The sequence below is a fragment of the Tyto alba genome, unplaced genomic scaffold, assembly GCF_018691265.1.
Source record: "Tyto alba isolate M040663 unplaced genomic scaffold, T.alba_DEE_v4.0 Super-Scaffold_13, whole genome shotgun sequence".
NCBI lineage: Eukaryota > Metazoa > Chordata > Aves > Strigiformes > Tytonidae > Tyto > Tyto alba.
In genome coordinates, this window is record NW_024881275.1 from 29,823,836 (window position 1) to 29,847,560 (window position 23,725).

The 23,725-nt window shown below is 40.6% G+C and overlaps 2 protein-coding genes across 6 annotated transcripts in view; one reads left to right on the plus strand and one right to left on the minus strand.

Moving 5' to 3' along the window:
* Positions 1-454: 454 nt before the first annotated feature.
* On the minus strand, positions 455-21,812 carry OSTF1 (osteoclast stimulating factor 1). The gene is made up of 10 exons (XM_042788083.1): positions 21,583-21,812; positions 11,825-11,871; positions 11,124-11,174; positions 10,977-11,040; positions 7,989-8,042; positions 7,425-7,532; positions 5,868-5,917; positions 5,673-5,751; positions 5,106-5,204; positions 455-2,266 (listed from the first exon to the last, which is right to left on the minus strand). The coding sequence occupies exons 1-10, from the start codon at positions 21,614-21,616 to the stop codon at positions 2,208-2,210; spliced, it is 645 nt and encodes a 214-aa protein (XP_042644017.1). The 5' UTR covers positions 21,617-21,812; the 3' UTR covers positions 455-2,207.
* Positions 21,367-23,725, plus strand: part of LOC104356151 (carnosine N-methyltransferase) — a 37,758-nt gene continuing 35,399 nt past the window's right edge. For 2 of the 5 annotated variants that reach the window (XM_032983860.2, XM_032983855.2), the window contains exon 1: positions 21,824-22,244. The gene's annotated coding sequence lies outside the window, so the exon portion shown is untranslated. The other 3 variants (XM_032983859.2, XM_032983857.2, XM_032983858.2) reach the window with 3 other exon arrangements.

Sequence of the window (23,725 nt, forward strand, 5' to 3'; positions counted from 1 at the left end):
GTGAGCACACCATTGAATTTCAGAATGAAATGCTGCAGTTAACTTGTAGGATGTTAAATCCATAGCAGCAGAAGACATCACATTAAGCTATTTACGAACACAAACTCTTCCTCCAAAGCTTGATAGAGAAAACAGTGACTTGGGAAGAGCCATTCCCTCCACGTCCCATGACACTGAAGAATTTTAACCGTGTGAGCTTCATTTATGCAGGAATGCATCTCATGTAACAGACACATGAACTTTCTTGCTTACTGAGCATCTTATTACAGGTTCTTTTTTGCTTGCACTGTGAAATTGCATATTAATCAAGAGCATGCAGCGCAACATGTAGCTGGACTGTGATAGAAGTCTGAGCTAGTAAAAATACCTGGCTTATAAACATGAAGCGGGACAGTCTCTGTCTATTATGAAGTCACATTCAACAATTATTCTAATGAAAGCTACAGAGAAAAACTTGGTGGCTTTGGTTTTTATTTCCTCCCCTTTAGGATCTTCAAGTTCACACAATATAAAATGTCACAGTTCAACTGACCACAGTATTTCATAGGGCTAAAACATTTGTTCTATAGTTTTAACACTTGAATAGTTTAGAATTATATCTCCAGATGACTATTTGTGCAATGCCTCCATCTTACACTGCTCCGGTCAACCAATCATCGAGTTCCTTGGTAAGTGCTCGTTTAACAAGCTTTACCTGTATCTTGTTCTTTCTAGGATAATAAAAATACAAAAATCTGGTTCAATATATTTTTTAAAAGTGGGATGTTAGAGTGCTCTACACTTCTTTTAATCTCTAAAATACTTAGTGTGATTTTCATTTATCCCCAATCTTTCACAAGAGCTTTTAGTTTATCCCCAGTCTTTCACGAGAGCTTTTCATTTATCCCCAATCTTCCATAAGAGCTTTTTTTTTTCCCTTTTTCTTTTTTTTTTTTCCCAAAGTATCACAGACTGCTGTTGGACTGAATCTGTCGAAGTTGATAATAGGGAAGTTAGCAACAAAAATTGAAAATGAGATTACAAGTCAAATACTTGTAACATTTTCTTACCATCACAGTAAGGAAGTATCCCTCAGTAGGGTATAATATTTGACTGCAGCTATTTGAGCAATCTGAAGGAAGTACTTATTTCTTAACTCTGCAGGGAAGCTTGAAAATGGCTCAATTTATTTTGTAGTTCTCTTTAATTCACAGGAAGAAGCAATACATTTTTAAAATGTTTATTCAGCTTCAGATATCTCTTCTAAAGATACCTGCGGTATATTCGATACACATCTTCCCTCATTCCTTCAAATATGCTAAGCTTTGAGGTAATTTAGGACAAAATATAAGAACAGTTAAAAAATAAAAGCAAGAGATCAGTAAAAAAAACTTTAGGCAGGATAAAAAGAAAAATATTGTGTCTTCCTTTCACTATGAATCGTTTCAGCGTAAGGTACTTCAAAAAGCAAAGTAATCAAGTCACGAAGTCCAAAATTAAGTGTATTTCTCAAGCAAAACTGATTTAAGCAAGCATTTTGCCTGAGTTTACATTTCAGGGATTGGGCCCATAGCAATAGAGAAGACAAAGCATCCAGGGGCAGACTGTCCCATGTCATTCTACCCCTTACTTAAAGGAGCACAGGAAGCAATGGGGTGGTGGAATGGGGATATTTTACAAAAAAAAAATAAAATAAAAAAAAAAAAAAATCAAACCTTGTCTTGCTGGCTCCATGTGGGCAAAAGATAGTCAGTCTCTACCACAGCATCTCCATTCATGCCTGTCAGCCAGCACTGATTCTGCCAGCATTATCTAATCTGCACAAAGGAACCTATATCCACGGAGATTTTGGGAAATGTTAGCAATGGTGTCCTGCTGTCCCAGTGGGACCTTTCAGTTGGAGGAGCATATTCCAGAGATGCAAGGCACTTGCTGGGAAGGCTTGAGATGAAACCTGTGAGTTTAGAAGATGGTCCTCTGCCCATTCAATGATAAGGGTATGTCACACTTCCTCTGTGAGATAATTCCAAAGGAAGTCTGATTTAATGTGGCATCTTCTGGCACACATGAAGATTATTCCTTTGGAAAGCATGATTTCACCCTCTCATTTATATGCTATATTGGAAGACTGCAATATTCTAAGAAAGATATTTTTACAGTTGTAAAGACATGTTTTGGGAATGACATAGGCAACGCAAGTTATAGTTCTTCAGGCTGAATGAAAAAAGCTAATCGGAGTCTTCATCGTCGAGGTATTCCTCTGCATTACTTAATGTTCGGACTGTACCTGGAAAGAAAAAAAGGTCTCTCTTAATCCAGGATAAAATCAGAAAAAGCCTCTCATTTGCAATGTTTGCAAAGCAGCTTTTGAGCAACCTGATTCCTCTATTATTTAGAGATGTGTGGGCCCCACAGATGGGAGTTGTAGATCTGGATCTCGAAGGGAGGGCTAAACCAGTAATAACATCTCCTACATACGAGATTTAGTCTGTTCATGAACCTCAAGAGCAACCTTCTGGCTCCCTGGAACCTGCACAGCAGAGCCAGAACTCTTTAATTCTATTTTCTGTACATATTACCTTTAAATTGTAAAGGAAAGGTTGGGTGAGTTGGTGGAAGAGCCTCTGTGGTTTTATATGGAGCGCCTAGCTGGCTGCCATTCTCTGCTTAAAATCACACACATTGCATCTTTTCTCTCCCCTCCCTCTTTTCTCACCTAGCTTTTTTCCTGAATAAATATTTCTCAGATCTACTTAAGAGCTTTTGCTTTTGAAGAATAGTAAGCAGAAAACAAGAGTATTAAAGTATATTCACCAGATGTGCAGCAGTGCCTGGAGAACTACATTACCTTTGTGACTGTACAAAGTTAAACAGCATGGGCTTTTTGTGATGGATGATTATTTGCCTATTTGATTTTCAAACATATGGGAACAGGAATATGGATTATATATAACATATATTATACTGTACTACTGAGAGCCAGGAACCACAAGATCCTAGTCAGTCATTGTTTTTCAATAACTTATTAAAGTATTAAAAATATCAGGTTCAGACATAACAAGACAGATGTAATTTGCAGAAGTGATAACCATCTTATCCTAGACTTCTGGAAGAAGAAAAATGAGTACATTTAAAACTGACCTGATCAACTGTTTTGATAAAAGAAATATAAGAGAAAAAAATAGGTGTTTCTTCCTTTTTGTGTAGGAGAAGCAGCAAAGGAAGAAAGGAAAGAAAATAAGGAAATTGTAGAGCCCTGTGCTCAGGGGGCCATACTTCAAGAAAGGACAAATCCCATTTATTCTGTATAGAAATTGTTCCTTGTTCAGAAGCACAAATGGCACAACCTTTTTGGATTTCTGTGAGAGGACTTTAATAACTTTAATTTCTTAGAGTATACTTCAGCAATCATGATATTTTAATGTGCGTGTATACAAGTAAAATACAAAACTGAACATTTAAGTGGAGGCAAAGTAAGCTTCCTTGGATAAAACAAAATCATTTATAGACAGATTATGATAGAAGCCATACCCAAAATAGGAACAGATTTGTAACTGAGGACAGGAACACTGTTGATATAGGACTGAACCTCTGAAAAACAACAATCGTTTCACTCACAGACACAGGAAATACTGAAATGTAGAATCAACAGACAGAGAAGAATGAAATGAATAAAAATAACCAAGAAAATACAAAATACAAGAAAAGTATATAGATCAGTGGTGTCACAGAGATCATAAAAGGCCAAATTAAGACGGAAAAACAAGGAAGCTAATACTGAAATTGCAGTCAGACTGAGAACATCATCTCTTATATCAAGACAAACAAGAAGAGGTAGTGTGCAAGAGTACCAGAAACTCATGATAGATGAAGTAACTAAGGACGAAAAATCAGTCTCTCATGAAACAAAATTAATTTAGAGGGAGTGAAGCAAATGCACCAGAAGTAGAAGATAAGTTAGCTAGTATCAGAAAATGAAACATTAATACAATTATTAGGGACCTTAGAGCAGAAAATACACCTGTAACAACTGACAGGCAAAGATGAAATAAGTACTCCTAACAGGGATCAACTAACACTAGAAAAAAGTATGGAAACAGAAGAACTTCTGCCCTTTGTTAAAACTGCTTTCTTCAGAGCCAAAGCTAACAGAAATAATTTGTCAAGGTTTTCTGGGAAATTCTGAAATTACCTTTATCAAAACGCAGGACAGTATTTTTGCCGCAACTGCTCTTCTTGGCCTTCCAAAAGCTGCAGACAGCTATTCCACCATTTAATTCCCACAGCTGCTAACCACCCACATGTTAACATTCCCTCTGTTCTCACCAGCCCTGCGACAATGCAGTTGCTACACCACATATCCAACTGATACAAGCTGTGACTCTGCCTGTGTTTTTAAGTAATTTCTCATTTCCTGTGTAATTCACCTAGGGTTTCCACTCTAACTTCAGCCCCCTGAAAGCTACAGGTAACATTAATTATGCAATACTGAACAACTCAGTCTTTGCTCAGTGTTTTGAAATAGCCTTGTATCTCTAACTCCTTTGTACATGGACACTGCTATTTGGGAGACAATGAGCCTATTCTGATAAATACCTGAAAGCATTCTTTCTTCTCTATTAGAGTCACTCAGAAAGATAGAGGAATACAAAATTTAAAAAAAATAGCAGTAAGAAAACAAAAGAGGAGCATCTGTTGGTGTTTGGCTTAGTTTGGAAGAACAAAACAGGCATTAAGGGGGAACATATCACATTGTTTCACTCTCATACCCTGTCCCTTGTGGTATACTGTTTCTTTCCTTGTTTTCTTTCTGTTTCTCCACTCTAAAGGTTCTGTCTTCCATTTCCTTCCCTTCCCTTACTGTTTCCACATTGTCTGAACTTTTTTGCCTCTTGCTGACACAAGATGGCATTTTGTGTCGAGTCAGCAACAGTGAATGTGATAAACCACAGGCCTCTATCATAGCTCTGCTGAATTAATACTCTCAAGTGAGCCCTTCCAAACACAACTCTTAGCCCATGTAGCTCCCAAGTGGTTTTTTTGGCTATTCACATATTGGTATTTGATCAAAATATTGTGTCTCCTTAAAAAGGAAATATGTATCAGAGTAATAAAATCATAAATACCTGCACTCTGTTTCTTCTTAAGCAGGGAAGCACAAGCTGCATTGGTTGCCATGTCTAAAGCCAGTTTCTTCTCATTGTTCTTCAGATCTGTTCTTGCCCCTTTATAATAGAAAATTTTCACAATGAATCATTGTCCCAGCTATTTCTTGAGCAATGGTATTATTATATGAGTTTCCATAACATGGATAGAACACTAGTGGACAAGGGAATCTCATCTGTGGACTGCTCTGAAGCCAACTAAAAGCTATGGATGCTCCTCCCCAAGCTACAGTTGGCTAGGGAACTTGCAGGCTGCTCTCTTTTTCCAGGAAGCAGATGTCATTGCTGTTCTGGGGTTAAGTGCCTAATTTTGTCTGCAAAGCATGATGAAATTTATCTTGAGCAGGTGAGATGTCTACTTCCCCAATAGCTGCCAGAATTTTCTGCAAGGCTTATAAAGTCAGGCAGGTAAGCTGGCTAAGGGCTGTATCCGGGTTACAGGAAAACACTTGAAAAAATACAGATTAATGAACATTCAGGAATCTGGTCTGCCACACAGATTATTGAAACCTTGGTGAAGATCTTTACCCTTTGCCAGCAGCATCTCTACAATATCTGCATAACCTTTCCATGCAGCAGCATGCAAAGCTGTGTCTCCCAATTTGTTCTGTGGAGTTAGAGGGAAAAGCAACAGGGTTAAAACACTGCAAAAAAACCTTTCAGCTTGTACCAAGAATAAATAGCATCACACCTCTATTGTAAGGGTCTGTTGGTTTAACCTACCTGTTGGTTTAACTCTAGGTTTGCCTGGGTAAACAGAACATCCACTATATCTGCAGAAAATAGGGGGAGGTGTGGGTGACAGGAAATAAAGACAAAAATTTAGTGGAAATTAAATAGGCTTTTTCGCATTCATACTATAAATTTTGGTTAAGATTCAACGAAAGAGCAATCCAATCAGCTAATTAAAATCTGTAACAGCCAGACTGCATTGAGCTAACAGCCATTAGTCACAAAGAAATGCTACTGCATAAAATACCCAAAACAATACACTTCTTTTTGGTCTGTCCTTCTTCCCACTCTGCTTCTAACAGTTATACTGATTAGAATGCCTGCTTCAACAGCAACAAAAAAACACACAGCATTTGATGGAGCTGAACCTCCCTTCTAGCTTTAACTTTTTTGTTCTGGTTTGAGCCCAGAGAGCAACTAAACACCACCCAGCCACTCACTCACCCCTTTCCCTCTCAGCAGTGGGAAGGAGAAAAATGAGGCAGAAATGGCTCCAGAATCCAGCTACAGGAAGGGAGAAGTAGCTCACCCATTATGCTCATGGCAAAAGACAGACTCATTAGGGGGGAAAAAAGAACCATCTCTTTAATTCAAACCCTAACAAAGGTAACACTTAACAGATAAGGTGGAACAGTCAGAAGTGCCACCACATCTAAAAAAAACTTCCTCCCACCTCTCCCTTCTTCCCAGGCTCAGCTCTGCTCCCGATGTCTCCACCTCCTCCCCAGCAGTGCAGGAGGCAGGGGATGGGGGTTACAGCCAGCTCACTTCTCCTTCCTGCTCGGGACAGGACAGGAGTGCCACACAGTCCTCTCGTGCTCCACGTGGCTCCCCTCTCACGGGAGACAGTCCTCCATGAATCTTCTCCAGTGAGTCCTCCCCGTGGGGTGCAACTGCTCCCATGCTGATCTGGTGTGGGTCCCCACTGCGTGTCCCCACTGCATGTTGCAGCCCTCCCAGTGCTGAACTACAACAGTGGGGGCCGCTTCTCCCATCAGAGTCCCAGCTTCCTTTAAGCACAGTCGCCTGCCCTGGTGTGGGTTCCTCCACAGGCTTCAGGTTAGCCCCCGCTTCACTGCAGAACTCCGTGGGTCACAGCGGGGCCGCCCTGCTGTCTCACCACGGGATCCTGGGGGTCTCTGCTCCAGCACACCTCCCCCACATCCTTCTCCTTCCTTCCACTGACCTGGGTGTTCGTCCTTCTTGTAACTTTTCCTCACAAGTCCCAACCCCCCTCTCAGATTCCCCGTCTTAAATTTTCTATTGCAAAGGCGCAGCCACCGTTGCTGACTGGCTTGTCCCTGGCCAGAGGTGGGTCTGCCTTGGAGCCAGGAGAGCCTTCGAGATGCTTCTCACAGGGGGCCACTGCTGTAGCCCCCCTCCCCACTACCAAAAACACTGCCACAGAAACTCAGCACACTTTTCTCTTAAAAACTAGAATGACATTAAAAAAATCCCAACTTTATTATTTATTACTGCAATTCTAGAAATCAGTCTAACAAGCAAATCAAGAAAACCAGAGAACAGTAATTTCAAATTCTCTGATACCTTTGTGGCCTCCATGGCATGCCCAGTACAGAGCTGTGTTTCCAGCTTTGTCTAAGCCATTGACCCCAACTCGATTATCCAAACACTCTCTCAACCAGCTCAGGTTGCCTGAAAGACAAATTCAGTTTTGATGATTTTTTTTGGTTTGTTTGTTTTGAAAAATTAACAGAACCATTAAAGGCACATAGTTCTTTCTGGAAGGTGTCAGTCCTCCTCTGAATTTATGAGAAGAGTAAATGATTAGCAGCAACACTTATTCATAGAACAACCAATCCAAGTCATACCAAACATCTTTTCTTCCACTCCCAGAAGACATTTAGATCCCTATATAGTTAAATGGATGGTACCAAACTCTTTTTCTGTGTATACAGTCAGAGTGGCAATTCTACCAGGCTGTAAACCAGCTCAGCTTCTGAAAGCTACAAAACTTACCAAGTAACTTGTTTAAGATACCAGACAACCAAAACAGACAGGGCATCTTCATTCTAACTATGTTATTATTTTGACAGAAAACAAACATATCACGCTTTAGCATTGCACAATTAAAACCCAAATCACACTTACCACGTTTGGCAGCTTCATGTAGTGGGTTATCAATAGACTCAGCTTGCTCTGCCACTGAAATGAAACAGAGAATGAATTCTAACTACTTCTGAAACTGATCAGATACTTGACACCTGTGTGGAAATAAAACTTTGATTTATTCTAGAAGAACCAGTAATACATATTCCATTCTAATGTGAAAGGGGATTTGTGAGTGATGGACTAGTCAGATACACTTCAATTTCCTCTGTATGGGAAAATAATTCAGATAAGAGCTTGTGAAAACTTCAAAGAACAGCATCAAACTGATCAGTGGTTGCAAGCCACCAGGAATCTGGCAATATTTCACCTCAATTGTTGCTTCCCTTTCTACACTTATAGGATGGTTTTGAGCAGTTGCATGTGTCTAGGCTTTTAACCTACAGCTTGCCATCTATAGTTATGACTGAACTACTTCCAAGAGGTCTATGAAGAGTAACTAAAAAAATTATTTGTCAGTAGGCTTCCTACTTGTTTTGTGGATACTTTTTATTTTCCCTGAAAAGCTTGCAGGAGGTCTGCAAATCAAAACCGCTTAAACAATGAAAGTAGTGATGGGCAGGCTGAAGTTCAGGCTTCTGTAGACCTTCATCTCTCAAGCTTTAGATTTTACTAGAGAGGTGTGGCAAACCGTTCCTGGTCACTGTGCCATTGCAACAGCTAAAAGAAACTGAACAGCACTGTGAAACAGTTGGAAATGGGACCATGATCCATAAACTCTTTTTAAAAAAATGTCTTTTTTAGGTGGAAACCCCTGTAACTACTAAGGGTACAGGCAAGTAGGACAGTGTATAACCTGAGATGAGCAGGCTCTCCAAGCCCTTGCACTACAGCTTGTTATAGGAGGCAGGAAGAATGTGAAAGGGTGTTCCTCAAACCATTACTGTAATCGGACGCAATGCAGGCAAATATAATGCATGTCAGTTACCAGAAATAAGTCTCAAGACTGGTGTGGCCTATCCAGATCTTTTCTTATTTCGGTGTGTATTCCTCCCATAATGCTTGTAATTGCAGATTTCACATGCTTATCTCTCTAGCTGTGAGTAAAATAAAACACAAATGCTAGATTCTGATATTTCAGTTAAAAAAATCTGTGCAAACAGTCAACAGAATCCTAAAGCAGAGTGGGAGAAGCCAGTCCCAGAGCAGTCAGCAGAACATGCTAGTCATATTGAGCAGTGCTTGCCATGCACAGCAGAAAGCATTAACACTCACACTGTCTCAAAAGCCTAAAAATAACTTTGTCTTTAGAAAATTATTGTCAGAAGCTCAGTAGTAAGTATTTTTAAGGCAGATAACACTAATTCTGTCTTCATCAGCTTTTCCATTCAGACTTTTCAAATGTGTTCCATCAAGCCCAGCAGATGGAGCACAAGACTACACTAGGGACTCAGTAGTTTCAGGTCTGTCTCCACCATTTGCAAGAAGGTTGCAGAAGAGTTTAGGAGATCACAGAGTTTCAATGGTTAAGAATGAACCAAGGTAGTTATAATGGTGGCAGCCAGTGGAAGCAGGCCTTCGGGGATTTTGTACAGTTTGTCTAAATCAGAAGATATGTTCCTAGTACTCGTCACTCTTAGGGTCTGCAGAGGCTTCTGTTCTGCTAGCACATGAAATGTTTGCAAATGTGCAGATGGAGACACCACCACCTCACACCCCTCCTGCCCAGCCTAAAATGGAAGTTAAACTGTTGCTCAGATAACTTTGGAAGAAACTTTTCCAAATTATCACAATGGGAACACAAACTGAATTAGTAATTTGTTGCATTTGTTCTAAATATAACACATTTCAATATTCAAAAGACATGTGAGTGTAGGTAAGCATGTGTAAGCTAGTCTTGTGTTTAACAGTGATCACCTCTGGCAGATGACAAGAGTAGAACCAGTTTGGAAGTCACAAACTGAAGTGAAATTTCATGCCATAGTTTCACTAACTGCACCATATGCTTTTATTAATGTATTTCTACTAACTACAAGTCAGGGCAGAGAATCATAGCATTGCTACCATAATGTCTCCTAGTGAAGAAGGGACAACATAAAGCAACCACAGTTACTAACATATTAGCAGTTCTGACACAATCTGTCATGTGACACTGCTACTCTGCCTACATTTCCTGGGAGGACCTGGAAGAATTGTGCTCTGTTTTCTGTACTCACGGCTTTTCCAAGTGATTTTAGTTGATTCTGAAAAAGCAATTTCTATTCAGTCCAAACAGGTAGGGAATATTTAATGTGGTACAATCCCCAAGAAAATAACGGGTTTTTTTGGCTGAATATAATAATTAAAAAACGACAAATGGCAAAACAGTGCAGTCCTATTTCTTAAGCGGGGGGGGGGAAGGGTAGGAGAATAATCAAAGGAGGTCTGCAGAATTGCTCACAATCTGTTTTAGCATGCTGTCCATATGCAGGTTTACTTAACAATTCCAGTATTGATTATCTATCTCTGTAAGAAGTCACCCCACACTGTGTCAGACTTCTTGATCTCAAAGCTACTAAAAGGCTGGGGCTGTCCATCTTTTGGTCTACTTAAAAAAAGGCAATTTACAGACTGAAGGAATATAGCCAAGATACTGCTTAAAAGAAGATCTCAAAAACTGCAATACGTTCATCACGGGTATCAAGATGACAAGCCTATCAGTTTCACGTGCCATCTGTAAAACCATTCTTTAGATCCAATGTTCTTCCCCTCAAAACTGAGAATGTCTATCACTGTTACTTGCACAACCAGAAATGTGAACATGTGGCAAACTCAAGCTGTCTCTAGGTTATAAAAACATAAGACAGCCTGTCCACTGCTGATGTACAGTGATGACTGATACTGCAGATGTATTCTGAAATAATCTGGTAGAGAACTGTTAAATGCCAACGCCACGATCAGTTTTTGAAAATAAGTATATCAGTTATTTTTATTTAGTGATTTCCTTTGACTGTGAATGATATTATCAAATGAAAATACTCTACACATTACCATAGTTGCTTGGAATTAGTCCAGTTCTCCCTTTGCAAGTTCCTTTCCACCAATTTGTATCACTCTGCAGAGAAAAGAGAAAATATTTTAGAAGGCATATGCTGCACCTCAGAAGTATTCAGTCTGTACAGGATGTCTTAGACTCACCATGTCCGAGATGTAAATGATATCTCCTTCTTCAAAGTACAGTTCATCTGGCTTTAAAAAAAAAAAAAAAAAAAAAAAAAGACTAAATAAAAATCTGAATCTGTGTACTTAGGTAAAACAAATACGTGGATAATGCAGAGTATATTCAGCTATTCTTTCAAAATAACAGTAACTCAAATTCTCTAACAACTAGACAACAGCTTGACAGTCTTTCATACTGTAAGCTTGACTTGCCTACAGCTAACTTTTTGGATCTGTGACCTGCCTGAGAACTAAAGAAAAAGACTGAGGCCTTTCCAACAGACTACTGCAACAAAAGCAGTGAAATATATCCTGTGTTTCTTAACTTCATTCTCTTTTTTGGTTGGTCCCAGTTCATTAAATATCTTAGTTCTCAATTATCTTTGCTGTCTTTGGAAGAAAAGAAAAACATCACTTGGATTGCTGATCTTAGACTGCAGATAACTGATTCTAGAGAAGAAAACATGCTGCTTTTAAAAAGAGCTGAACTTAAAAAAGGAGAGTAATGATTAATCAGGCAGTTTTAGTCACATTAAGAACCAATATCCATCAACAGGCTTTTTCATTGAAAACATAGTACAGTAAGACTAATAGGCTGACCCTAGCAGAACTGAAGAAATGTTATTATAGACAAGATTAAAATTAAGCTTCTCAAAAGCCTAAAACCTGGATGTACTTACCGTTCTGGGTTCAAATGTATACAGGGCCCTGAACACTTTAACCTGCCCTAAAAATAAATTAGAAAAAAAAGTATCAGTATCGTGCCTTCTAAACACAGAATATATATACAGACCTCACATTCAAATAAATTTATTTCCTTAACCGTTAAAGCTGCTTGTTGAATGAATATGTGCTATGCCTCTGCCAATGAAAATCATGATGAAAAGACTCAACCCAGCAGCACAGGTTCTGAAGGAAATGGGCAACTGATCAGCTAAATGTAAGCTGCCTCTTGTGCACACCTAACACGGTCTTCATAGCTCATCATGCAAGTCAACTAAAGTGTCAATTTCTGAGGCAAAATGTAGTTTCAGTCATATACACCCCCACACACTTATACATGTTGTACATATTTTTATTAATAAAACCAGATTTGTCAAATGGCACAGAATTAAGTAAAGAATAAAGAATCAAAACAGTGACCAATGTCTGCAACATATTCTCATACTTACTCATAGTCATTACTAATTAGGAAAATAATGCAGTAGCACAGAAATAATTGCATTTAAGAAAAATTACAAATGGTCACCAAGTTCTATTTATGGAATGTACAACTGACATGGTGTTCTGTTCAGATGCTTAAAATAAGATATAGTGTTTATAATTGCACTAAGTAGGCATTTATTTTAATATGGCAGTTTCGGAGAAATGGTCAAAAGCATTCAAGCCAAGAAAAGATAACCATAATGCAGAGAGGTACAAATTTAATTTCATAAACTGCAAAAAAAGCATTCCTATAAACATTTTTTTTTGAATGCCATAAGGTTACATTTCAAGAGCACCAACCTGAACATATAAAATGAGTACAGGAGAAGAAATTATATTTTACTAATTTTATTAGCTGAACTACTGAAGTCCACTGAACTCAATGGAGAACAGTATTATGCAGACTGTTCTGTATCGTTTGCTTATAAATATATGAAGTCTTAGGTATGTAGGTTTGTTTACTTTTAAATAGCTTAAGTATGTAGCTGTATTTCAGGTTCTTACGCTATACATGTTTATGTAGATTAACTTCTGATTGAAGAAGTATGTGGTCCATAAAGACAAGGTATTACTTAGACCACACATAGCCCAAGCTACTTTGTATCCTTAGAGAATCTGATGAACTTACTGCTGAATAGTACTGCACAATAAAGTGTGCATACACATAATCTTGTGTAGTATATTAGGTTTCCCTGTGTCTCAAGAATAAGCCTTTACCTTTCTGCAAAGAACCATTACTAGATTTTTTTTTGCCTAACCAAAATAGCGGTAATTTTAGAAAGTTTAAATTTAGAAAGTTAAGGACTTTAGAAATGTCAGTGTAAATGTATATATGCTAACAAGATTGAGAAAGGAGGATGGTATTCAGCAGTATAAGGTGTCATTTTGCAGCTTACCCCAGTCTTGGGGTGGCTCTTAAAAGATGTTTTCAAATAACTCTGGATATTCCCTAGCAAGAGCCGTGCCACAGCACATGTTTATGAAGTCGTACTTACCAAGGCATAACTACTAAGCAAAAAATTTCTGTAGTCTTCTGTCTCAGGCTTTTTTGGGGCTAAGTTTATGTAAAAGTATAAACATAAAATTAATCAGTGTAAACTTTCTAGATTGCCAAATGCATGCAGGCACTGTATTTTTCTCCCATTTTGTAACCATGTCACATGCTCCTCCTAGATCTTATCTTTTAATAACATCATAGAATTTCAATTTGGCTTTACTGCTTCTCTCTCACAGAGCAGCCATTTCCTAGACGTAAAAGGTCCAACACTTCTCAGACCTCTGCCTCAGAAACTAAATAACTGCACTGTGGCATCAGCTAAAAAGGATGAAACCTCCATTCTGTTCGTTACCGATACAGAAATGATGAACAAGAACAGTTGACAGTAATGTGTCCTAGATCTAAGAGCTTCAGAATGAAGTATCTGAACTGCATCTGTGAAGAAGTCAAACAAAAAGATTACAAAAAAAAAAAAAAAAAAAAGAACGTAATATGACAAAACAGGATGCGTGACACAGAGTACTGCCCCTTCTCCTTGGCTTTCTTACATAGATGACAGAAAAATGTGAGGCAGAACTTGCACGCTGGCGACTTTAACCATCACCCACCAATTTTCAAGGTTTTATGTAAGTAAAAGGAGGAAATGGACAACAAAAGGCAAGAATAAAAAATATTAAAAGGGGAAATGAGAAGCTGGTGGAAGACAGGGAAAAGCAAGAAATATAGATTTGTATGTGTGTCATATGTATTTCCTGTAATAATGTACTGCATCTGTGTCAACAGGTTTCTAAAGCTATCACACTCTAAGGGGAATAAAAGAATGGAAACACCAATGCTGATGAAAGTATTTCTGTGAAGTTGTTTAAATAAAAGGCAATTCATGATTGGTTTTTTTCTGTGTTTCATGTGTTTGGTTTTTTTGTTTTGTTTTGTTTTTTTAATTCTATGCAACTGAAACAGAGTTACTTCCCCAAATGTCAAGCTGTGGTGTCACACACAGCACACATTCTAAAACATCTTCCTGTGATGAAATACAAAGTATAGATTTGCATCTATAGAACGGCAGGTCTGGTTAATGTTAGTTTTACAGCACCTTATATGGGAGTTAAACACTACTCATTACTGGCACCAATCTTTTAAAAATATTTCTTGAACTGATATTCAGCCTGGTTATGTTGCTGCATTTAAAGAGCTAACAACAGGATCTTAGCACTTGGCATGGCAATTACTTGTGACAAATTTTAATGCAAAAAATCAGAAGATTTAAAATAACAAAATGTAAGGATGTAAAGGGCATGTTAAACTTGAATCCCTGTTCTGCAAATACTGACAAACTGTATTTTACTAGGCACAGGAATACCTGTCATCACTTGAAGTACTTTTATCTAGTAGTACCCATTCCTAGTCATGCAGTCAGACTTAGAGCTTGTATTGGTAGGTGCTTTGGAATAAGTGAAAAGTTAGAAAGTGCCTGAGGACCTTCTGTGCTTCCCCTTACTACCATCTCTCTACTATGAACCATGTTGTAAGATTCATGTAGGATAGAGAACTAATAATTAGCACTGATTTGAACTTATCAAAGTTGACTGACTGCACCTCCCCACCATATACTTCTAGAGAACAAAATAACTAGAATACAGAAGACGCATGTACCTTTTTAAGATACCAAGACACCAGGAACACATTGATGACTTTATTCTCAGCACAACTCATTTGAGAGTATCCCTTTTAAAAACAAAGGAAACTGAGGCACAGTACAGTGGTGTGTCTCACAATAAATCTTCTAAGTGCAGAGACAAATTGAAATGGTTATTCTTTTCAATCCATACTTTAGCCACAAGGCTGTCTTTTCCCTTCTCATGGAATTTGCAATAAACATCTGCAAAACAACTATCTGACAAATAAAAAAGATAACTTACTACACATGCTAAACAAATATAAGTATTCTTAGCATACAAACTCCTGAAACCACAATTTGAGAAACCTTTCCCCAGCAACACAACAGGGTAAAGGAGTCAAACCAATGATTCTAACCAGCAACATAAAAGAAATAGCTTATCATGTTGGGCTGGCCTCATGACTTTCAAACGATTGTGGATAACTTCTCCTATAAACTTCTGCTTTTATGAGGAAAGGAAACAAGCAAGTCAGGTTTCTAATGTGAACCTCTCCCAGCTAAGTGCATAAAAGCAAAGAAAACGAGCATTAAACAGTAACACCAGCTTAAAAATGCATCTTCTGATATGTAGTGAATTGAAACAAGATCACTGCTGAGCTTTGTAATACAAAGTAATGAAAAAAGACCATTTTCTCAAAAAAACAGAAGCTTTTTGTTTCCTCCAAGCAATTTCGAGGTTTATTTTTTAATTAATTTCAGTATCATTAACAGAAGAATGTTTCCAAAGAAGAGCTGTTTTTGCAACAAGGAGTTACTGTTTCTATCAGTGATGCTTTTTTTTTTTCCACTTCCTTTCTGCTCTTTTACCCCAGCTTCTCTACATGACGGACACTTTCACTGAAGTCCCCTTTTATTCAACTTGCCACCAAAGAATTCTCTGCTTTTCTATTTGCTTTTGCCCTTAGAAGATGAAAAAAGGAGAAAGGGGTGGAAATGGGGAAAAAAATGGTGGGGAAGAATTGGGGGGGGGGGGGGGGGAAGAAGAGAAAGGGAAGAAGGGGGAAAAGGGAGGGGGGGGAAGGGGAAGGGGGGAAAGGTAAGAATCAAAAAAAATAAAAAAGAGGAAAAAAAAAAAAAGTACACATCCCTGTATGGCAATACTTATTTAGATATCTGAGTTAGGCTGAACTTCCAGCACCAAAGGTGAGGGAAAGTAGCTTCATTACCTGTCAATCAGAATAATTAACTTACTTTATCTAAACACACTCACTGGGTGTCACAAAGCACTACTGGTGCCTATAATACAAAGAATGGCATAATCACTGTGCTCCAGAAAATCGGAATTGGCCATGGTCATCTATGGATAAATTAGAAAACTTCAAGTCTGTCAACCCCTGTAAGGGTTCAAGCTAATCCTTGGGCTGTTATCAGCTACCCTCCTCCTTGCTCCCATAAGGCTGAACAGAAGCAGTTGAGAATCAGGTGCTCTCTCTAGCACCAGTGTAATTGCAAACAACTAATTTGAGTCCCCACCTATGACAAATGGATGACAAAGATAAAATACACATAAGATGTTGGATGTTGGGAAGAAAATAGATGGTTTGCACATTCCAGGGCCTATGCTGGTTTTAGTGTCTCCTCCCAGAACATTTAACTGGCAATATAAATTCTGATACACATTCAGATAAATTTCTCTGAAGGAAGGCCTCTTTTGCTCAACCTCATAGAAAGTGTGGTGGCAAAAGGACAGTGTGTTTGTTTTCTCAACACTGGTCTATGAACCTGCAAAGAAATTATACAACCTGGCAGTGTAGACCAGAGATTTGAAGTCACAATCTTTTGGTCAAGTGACAATACCAAAGGTAAGTTGCAGATCAGAACAATTTGTGATATGCTTGCAGTTTGCTTTAGTAAGCAAAGAGATGTTCATGTTATGATATGTATGTCTCTCAAGAGATGTGCAATTTTATTAGAAGGACATTATGGCCAGACTGAAACATCTTTTTCTGGCATATCAGAAACTGGAAAATAAGGTGGTTTACACCCGTACCTCCATGCCAGAATAAAAGTAGTGAAAATATGTTTTACTGTAGTGCAGTTTGTATTTTGGCATTTTGCTCACAGGATCTTGCACAGAGAGCAAACAGAGTACAAAGCAGGATTTAACAACCTCCAAAACTGAGACAGAGAAAAGTGGAGTCCCCTCTGTTTAGGGAACCGTCTTTTACTTCTAAGTAGTGTTTGTTAGAAAGGGGAAGCGAACACAGGGCAAACAAATCAGAGGGGAGGAAGAGGAAAGGGTGCATTAAACAAATTAAAAAGCCTAGAAAATCTAGGACATGTTGAAAAGGATGTAAAGGGTAGACTGGTGCCGTGTAGATGACAAACTGGGGTAGCTCAGGAACAATCATGGACTGCACCAGTCAGTATCTGGAGTGGAAGGAACAAATAGCATTTGTTTACAGAAAATCAGTACTAAGAATATTCTCACAGAAGATATATGTGAATACAATTTTACAAATTAGTTTTGACTGGTACAATTTGATGTTGAAATCCTCTACTGCTTAGCAATTTTATTTCTGCAAATACGCAGAATACCTTCATTTGTAGGAAGCTTGTTTGTGGCCCCAACAGCCTGCAATAAGAAGATTTGCGGTCAGAAATGAAAGTTTAAAATTCATGTTGAAATCAGACTTGGAACAGCATAATTGTTACTCTGATGTTTTTCTCCCCTTAAGAGCTGATGACTGCAGCATAACTCCCCACATCCACATGCTCACATCTCCCTAGCTAACTGAAACCTTTATTTGACTACAGAAGGAACCCAAACCACCACCACCTAAGTCAAGCCTACTGCTAAGACCTCAGGCATCTGACTCCATGCAGGTCTTCCGCTGCTGTGAATTCTAACCACTGAAGCTCCTATTTACCTGAGAATTAAGGTGAAGTGAATTTGATTGTGATTCAAACTAAATATTTATGTTCAGAATCCTATTTTTAACTGTGACATCTAGCAGTAGCTGCAAAGTCAATGGACCTGCTTTAAGGAAGTAGCCCTTTTAGGTTACATATGTTATGTTTCCTCCTATCTCCTTTCCTCTCAATTGGAGTAATTTAAAACTGTAATTTCCTTGGGACAAAGGACCAACAAATCTTAACCTATCAGGAGAATATGCAAGTAAGTAAGGTTTCTTTAAAATATCAATAAACCACTTTCATCTCCACAAAAGCTGTTGCTGCATACTACGTAAGGCTCTAATCAAAAATACATAATCAGACAGAGAACACTGTTCAGGGAGACAACTAGCAGAAGCCAGTATAGCTTGTCAAGTTCAAAGGACTTAAGTAACTTCTGTATATGGGATTAACATCTGACACAGAATGTTTAAGACGTTTATGGACTCTGGAAAGAATAATGGAGTTTGAGACATCAACAGAAGTTTTGAAAGATGGAGGGAAAACGCTACCCTTGCATAACGTTCACAAAGAAAAGCCTCTGCTATTTTCAACTCCTACTCCTTTGTATCTTCAACAGCAAGCCCAAATAGAAAATACAACTAGAAAACAATAATACAGAGCCCCAAGAGAAAAGCAAAGCTAGGAACTTGTTTTAAAAAAACCCAAACTCTCAGAACACTAGAAATAAAAATCCTTCTGAAGTCTCTAAAAATAATCATGGCCCCTTTCTCAAGGCCTAACCACAGACCCCAGAATACTAGTTCACATTCTGACAAACATATCAGATTGTCTAAAGTATACTGATGTCAAAGCCATCTCTCTGTAATTGAAATCCTAATGTATTGTGTATGCCACAGGATTAATAGAGGAGCCTTTTGTCAGATAAAATGCCCCCATGTACTGAAAAAACCCACACAATGCCATAGCTAGTTAGTTTTTCTCTCTTTGCATCTCCTCTTTTCCCCACACTTTTAAAGCACTGTCTAGACATCCAACTCTAATGTCCAATACCCCTGTGATGAACAGTGAACACTCACTGTTTTAGAAAGGATGAATATTTATTTCACTAAATATTTTCACTTCCCTGCCACCTGCTGTACCTCCTTCCATCTTTATCTAGCCTGCACTTTTTTTTTTTTTCCTGAACACAAATAAAAGGACTACAGCAACCAATATCTTGTTTTCTGTCTTGAACTGTAACAATTCAACAGCAATGTAAGCAGGTTTGCTGTTCCCTGACACAGGTTATAGCCCAGTTTATAGACTGGATACCTGATAATAGTGAAGAAAAATTAACACAGATTGACCAAATGCACTAAGACATTCCACCAACGGCAGTCTAAAAGCCTCCAAGAGACGGCATTATGCTGCTGTAGCAACTATTTCACCACATGCAGTTCCTGTATTTCTCTGTCTTTAACTAGCGTATTTTAACACCTATAACCTTGAGAGACTAAATGACAGTACCATAGGCATAACTGATATTATAGACAGAACAAAGCCAGACATACAACTACAGAAATATTTTGGAGTATGCTAGATGACAGTTTGTTCTTGAAAATGCCTTGGAAAAATTTAATGCAACAGCCTCAATAAGACTTTCTCCAAAAATCAGGGATTTGGCAAAAGTAATCTTACTAGCCTTAATCAGCTCTGAAAGACACTACCAAGACAGTCTTATGCTCTTCCTCTTCCTTTTTCAGCCATTTATTTCTACCTATTTCCTTTTGCTGTGTCAAGCACTCATGCGGTAAACCAGCTCAGCAAGTTCATTAGACATAAAAATAACTTAACATAAAAAGTCAGAGCACCAATCCAGCTTGTCACGTCACTAAATGGAATGGAAAGGGGGTGGAGGGGTGTGGTGTGGAGGGGGTAGCGAATCTGTCCTTTTAATGGTGATTTTTTATGTGATCAAGCAATACCAGAAAACTGCACTCCAGCAAACTAGTGAGAAACACCTAGTATTAGATATAACATGTCTGAGTCAGTCTGATAGCTCCTGCAACTTACGTAGGGCGAGAGCCTTTAACTCCTTAAGAATTAGGTTAAATTCAACTCATCTGTTTCCAAATCAGAAAACTGAGTTATCAACTTAATAGGAAAAATCTACTCATCTTACATATTTGGCTGTTAACAGCAACACCCTTTAAGAAGCCCACAGATTTCCTCAGTATGGTTTTTCAGTGAGGGTCCACAACAACAGTGCTTCTATTACTCTCTTTTTTATTTCAAGTAATCTGTTTTCAGAGTCAGCAAACAGTAGGACAGAGGAAATTCTTCCAGGGATGAAACTCTACATTCAGAGACCTTTAACAGATTTTGCTTCTGTGGGTAGGTCGAGACTGATGGTTTAAGTGGTCTGAACTGGACGTACACTTACTTGATTTCAAATTAAAAACCTGTTTTATAAGCTGTCTAGTTAAAATACTTATTTATGTTACATATTTAGTTATTTATTAAAAGCATCTGTATTTCAAATACTGTTCGAAATGCAAAAAATATTGAAATTCAGACAGATTTGGGGATCAGATAATCATATTTTGGGAGACACCAACTAGTCTTATCTATTTAATTGCATTCACAACGAATTTTTAAGTAATAATGTAAACTTTCATACTGGGAGATGATATGCAAACATGACAAACAGCAACTGCATTTTCCAGATCAATTCTTTATTTAAAAGAACACAACCCTAAACCTAATGGTTTAAATTTTTACAGAAGAACATATGTTTACCTGGAAGATGCCATTTCTATTCCAAGGTTTAAAACTCTAACTTCCAATGTTTTTTCAATATATTTTTAGAAAAAACTGTGATTTAAAAAAATTTTTTTGACTTTGCACTAGATTTATCTGATAAGGGTGCAGGAGCAAAATTTTACGTGTTGATGACTACATGCACGAGAAAGGGCAACGCTCACGTTTGCACCGGAACGTCAAAGGACACGCTGGGAGTTTGGCTGCTGGGGAGTCCTACAGGGGAAAGCAGCAGATGCTGCGGAAGTTGTGTGGGACTGTGCTGTAAAACCGCTTTCCTGCAGCAATATTTTGCTAACCCATGCAAGCACAGGGCAAACCCCGGAGCATTTCCGCGCCAGTTTCTTAACAGGTTAAAAGGGTTTCGGCCCTAACAAGTTTCCCCTCCACCGCAGCCGCCGGCCGGGCGCGCCGGGGCCGCGCCCCGCAGGAGGGGGAAGGCCGGGAGGATCGCGGGGCCCTGCGCAAGCTCCCACCCGCGACACGGGGCGGGGGCTCTGCCCCGCGGCCACCCCCGAACCTTCTCCCGAGCCGCAGCCGGCGCAGGATCCCGCCCAGGCACGACGCCGGCGTGCCGAGCGCGGCTCCGCCACCCCCTCCCAGCGCGGCCGCCGCAGCCAGGGCCGCGGAAAGAACCGCCTCCCCCGCCAGCACCGAGCAGCGGTGCGGCGGCTAATGGCGGCGGGGAGGGGAAAGGAAGGGGTAGGCGGCCCAGCCCCTCTTCCCCCTCTCCCAACCCCCCCGCTTCGGCCGGGCTCGCCGCTCTGACAGCCGAGACCCGGCTCCCAAACCGTCCACGTGTCAGCAGGCAGCGGGCCGCTCCGCGCCCCGCACCGACTTCGCGCGGCCGGCGAGGCGGCCAAGGGACGGCGGGCCGGGACGGCGGGCCCCTCCCTTACCTGGCTTGGCCGGTTTAGGTGGCGGCTTGGACATGGCTGGGGCCGTCCCGAGTGCGGGCGGGGAAGCGGCGGGGCGGCGATCAGGCCCCGCGGTGCTGGGCGGAGCGGGCGGCCAGCACAAGCCCTCGCCGGGCTCCCGGGACAGTGCGCGGCGGCCGGAGGAGGAGGAGGAAGGAAGGGCGAGCGGGCGGGCGGGACGCTTTGCCAGCCCCCGGCGGGACCCAGCCCGGCCCCGCGCGCGGCGCGGCTCCGCCCTTCCGCCCCGCCCCCCGGGTGCCGCCGCGGGCGGCGCGAGCGGAGCGGAAACGGCCTGAGGGGGCGCGCGCCCCGCGGGCGGTTAGTTGGCGGCGAGGCCTGAGGGGAGCGGGCTGCTGTCGGCGGGGCGGCGGGCCGGGTCCCCCACCTCACCTCACCTCACCTCACCTCACGTCACCCGGGGTGTGTGGCAGTAGCTTCGGACCCGCGGGGGCCGGCCCGGCCCGGCGGTCAGCGCGCCTTGGACTGTTCCGCGACTTGGCGTAAGAGGTGGCGGGGGCTCTGCCTCCGTGGAAGCCCTTCGGCTGGGACGGTTTCTTCTGAGTGCCCTCCTGGTGTCTTCAAGCAGGGGTTAAAGTTAACTGCAAACCCCCAAGGCGCTGAAGCGTTGGGAGCTGCTGAGAGAGGTGCGGGGCTCTGTGGCGATCGGCGTGCGCTCCCCTTGGCCTCGGCGCCCACCCACATGAGGGGGTTCGGTGCCCAGGAGGGAAGTTTCCCACCCGCGTCTGGCGGTGTCTAGAAGGAAGCATGCTTCGGCTGCTAACCGTGTGCTGCAGCTCTGTCACGCTATGCCGTTAAAGACAGGGTGACTGTAATTCTGTGTTAAGGTTGTCGTGGGTTTACATTCTGTTTGGAGATGCTAAGCCAAGCCCAGGTAGAGTAGTTTAGGATTTCTCAGTTGCGACATTGGTGATAAATTTGCCTTTGCAATTTGTGTTACACGTTACTCGGGGGGGGGAAGAAGAGTTGGTGTTTTTTTTCATCCTGGTGTCTTTTGCCTTAAACTGGGATTAATTTTCATGTAGACGATGACGTAAATTAAAGTCCAAAGCTCAGCATGTGTGTCCAGATGTTATTTAGCTTGTTACATAGCATTTTTTGTGGGACAAAGGCTAATCCTCTGAAACACAAGCCTCACTGATGATTTTCAGAAAAGACCTTTTTCTTTTTAAAATGGACTGAGTATTATCGCTTCCTGAGAACAGATCATCTGTTTGCACTCTTTGAATAGATAGCCAATACCATAAACATGCAGTGCATCACTGAACTTGAGAATTACAATATGCTTAGAAAACTCTCACATGCTACCTTACAAAACTTGTCAGTGTGAACTACTGTATGGACGCAGCACCACTGCAGAGCAGTGGCTATCATACTGGTGATGACTTGGACTAGTCAGTGTGTTGTGGGTTTTTTTAACAGAAAAAAAAAAAAAATATAAAGCAACTGTGCAAGGATCACATCATATCACAGACCTGTGAACAGTTGAACTTCCAGTCATTGCATGAAATGCTATTATTTCAGACTCTGTGTATGCCTAAAACTTACTTTCGCAGTAATAGTGTGATTTTACTTTCATACTGATGCTCTGTAACAGTCTTTTTTTCTACTAGATTACAGATACTTGTTTGTCAGGGAGAGGAGAATGTTACCTGCTCAGTTCTTTCAGGTCTTAGGTGTCATAAGCCTTACCTCCTTAAGTGTGACCTAGGAGGACAGAGCAGGTGAAAACCAGGGTGTTTGCATGTGGTTAAATAGTTATTAATTGGATTGTGCTCATAGAAAGCAATGTTTGACAAACTCTGTAGACTAGTGCTGCTGCCAAGAGAAGCAGCCCAATTACTATCCGTCCTTCTGCTACACCACACCTTTGCAGGCATAGGTAACTGGATGGTAAACTGAAGGGAATTTGTTCAGTCAAAAACTAACAATCTTCCCCTCCCTCTTCTTTTGCAGAACTGTTTTTTAGCTGGAGTATTTTTCCAGTATAGTTCACTATGGACTCTGTAGGCACCTGTTCCAGAAGAACATTCTGAGAAAACAGTCAGGGAAAGCCAGGATTGTGTTTTCTGGAAGTGTTCAGCCAGCCAGAGCCTCAGGGTTGGTT

Coding starts and splice junctions, on each gene's coding strand:
- OSTF1 (XM_042788083.1), bottom strand. CDS start 21,616: ATGTCCAAGCCGCCACCTAAACCGGCCAAGCCAG. Junction 11,175..11,824: donor ATACATTTGAACCCAGAACG/GTAAGTACATCC, acceptor TTTTTTTTAAAG/CCAGATGAACTGTACTTTGA. Junction 5,752..5,867: donor ACCTAGAGTTAAACCAACAG/GTAGGTTAAACC, acceptor CTAACTCCACAG/AACAAATTGGGAGACACAGC.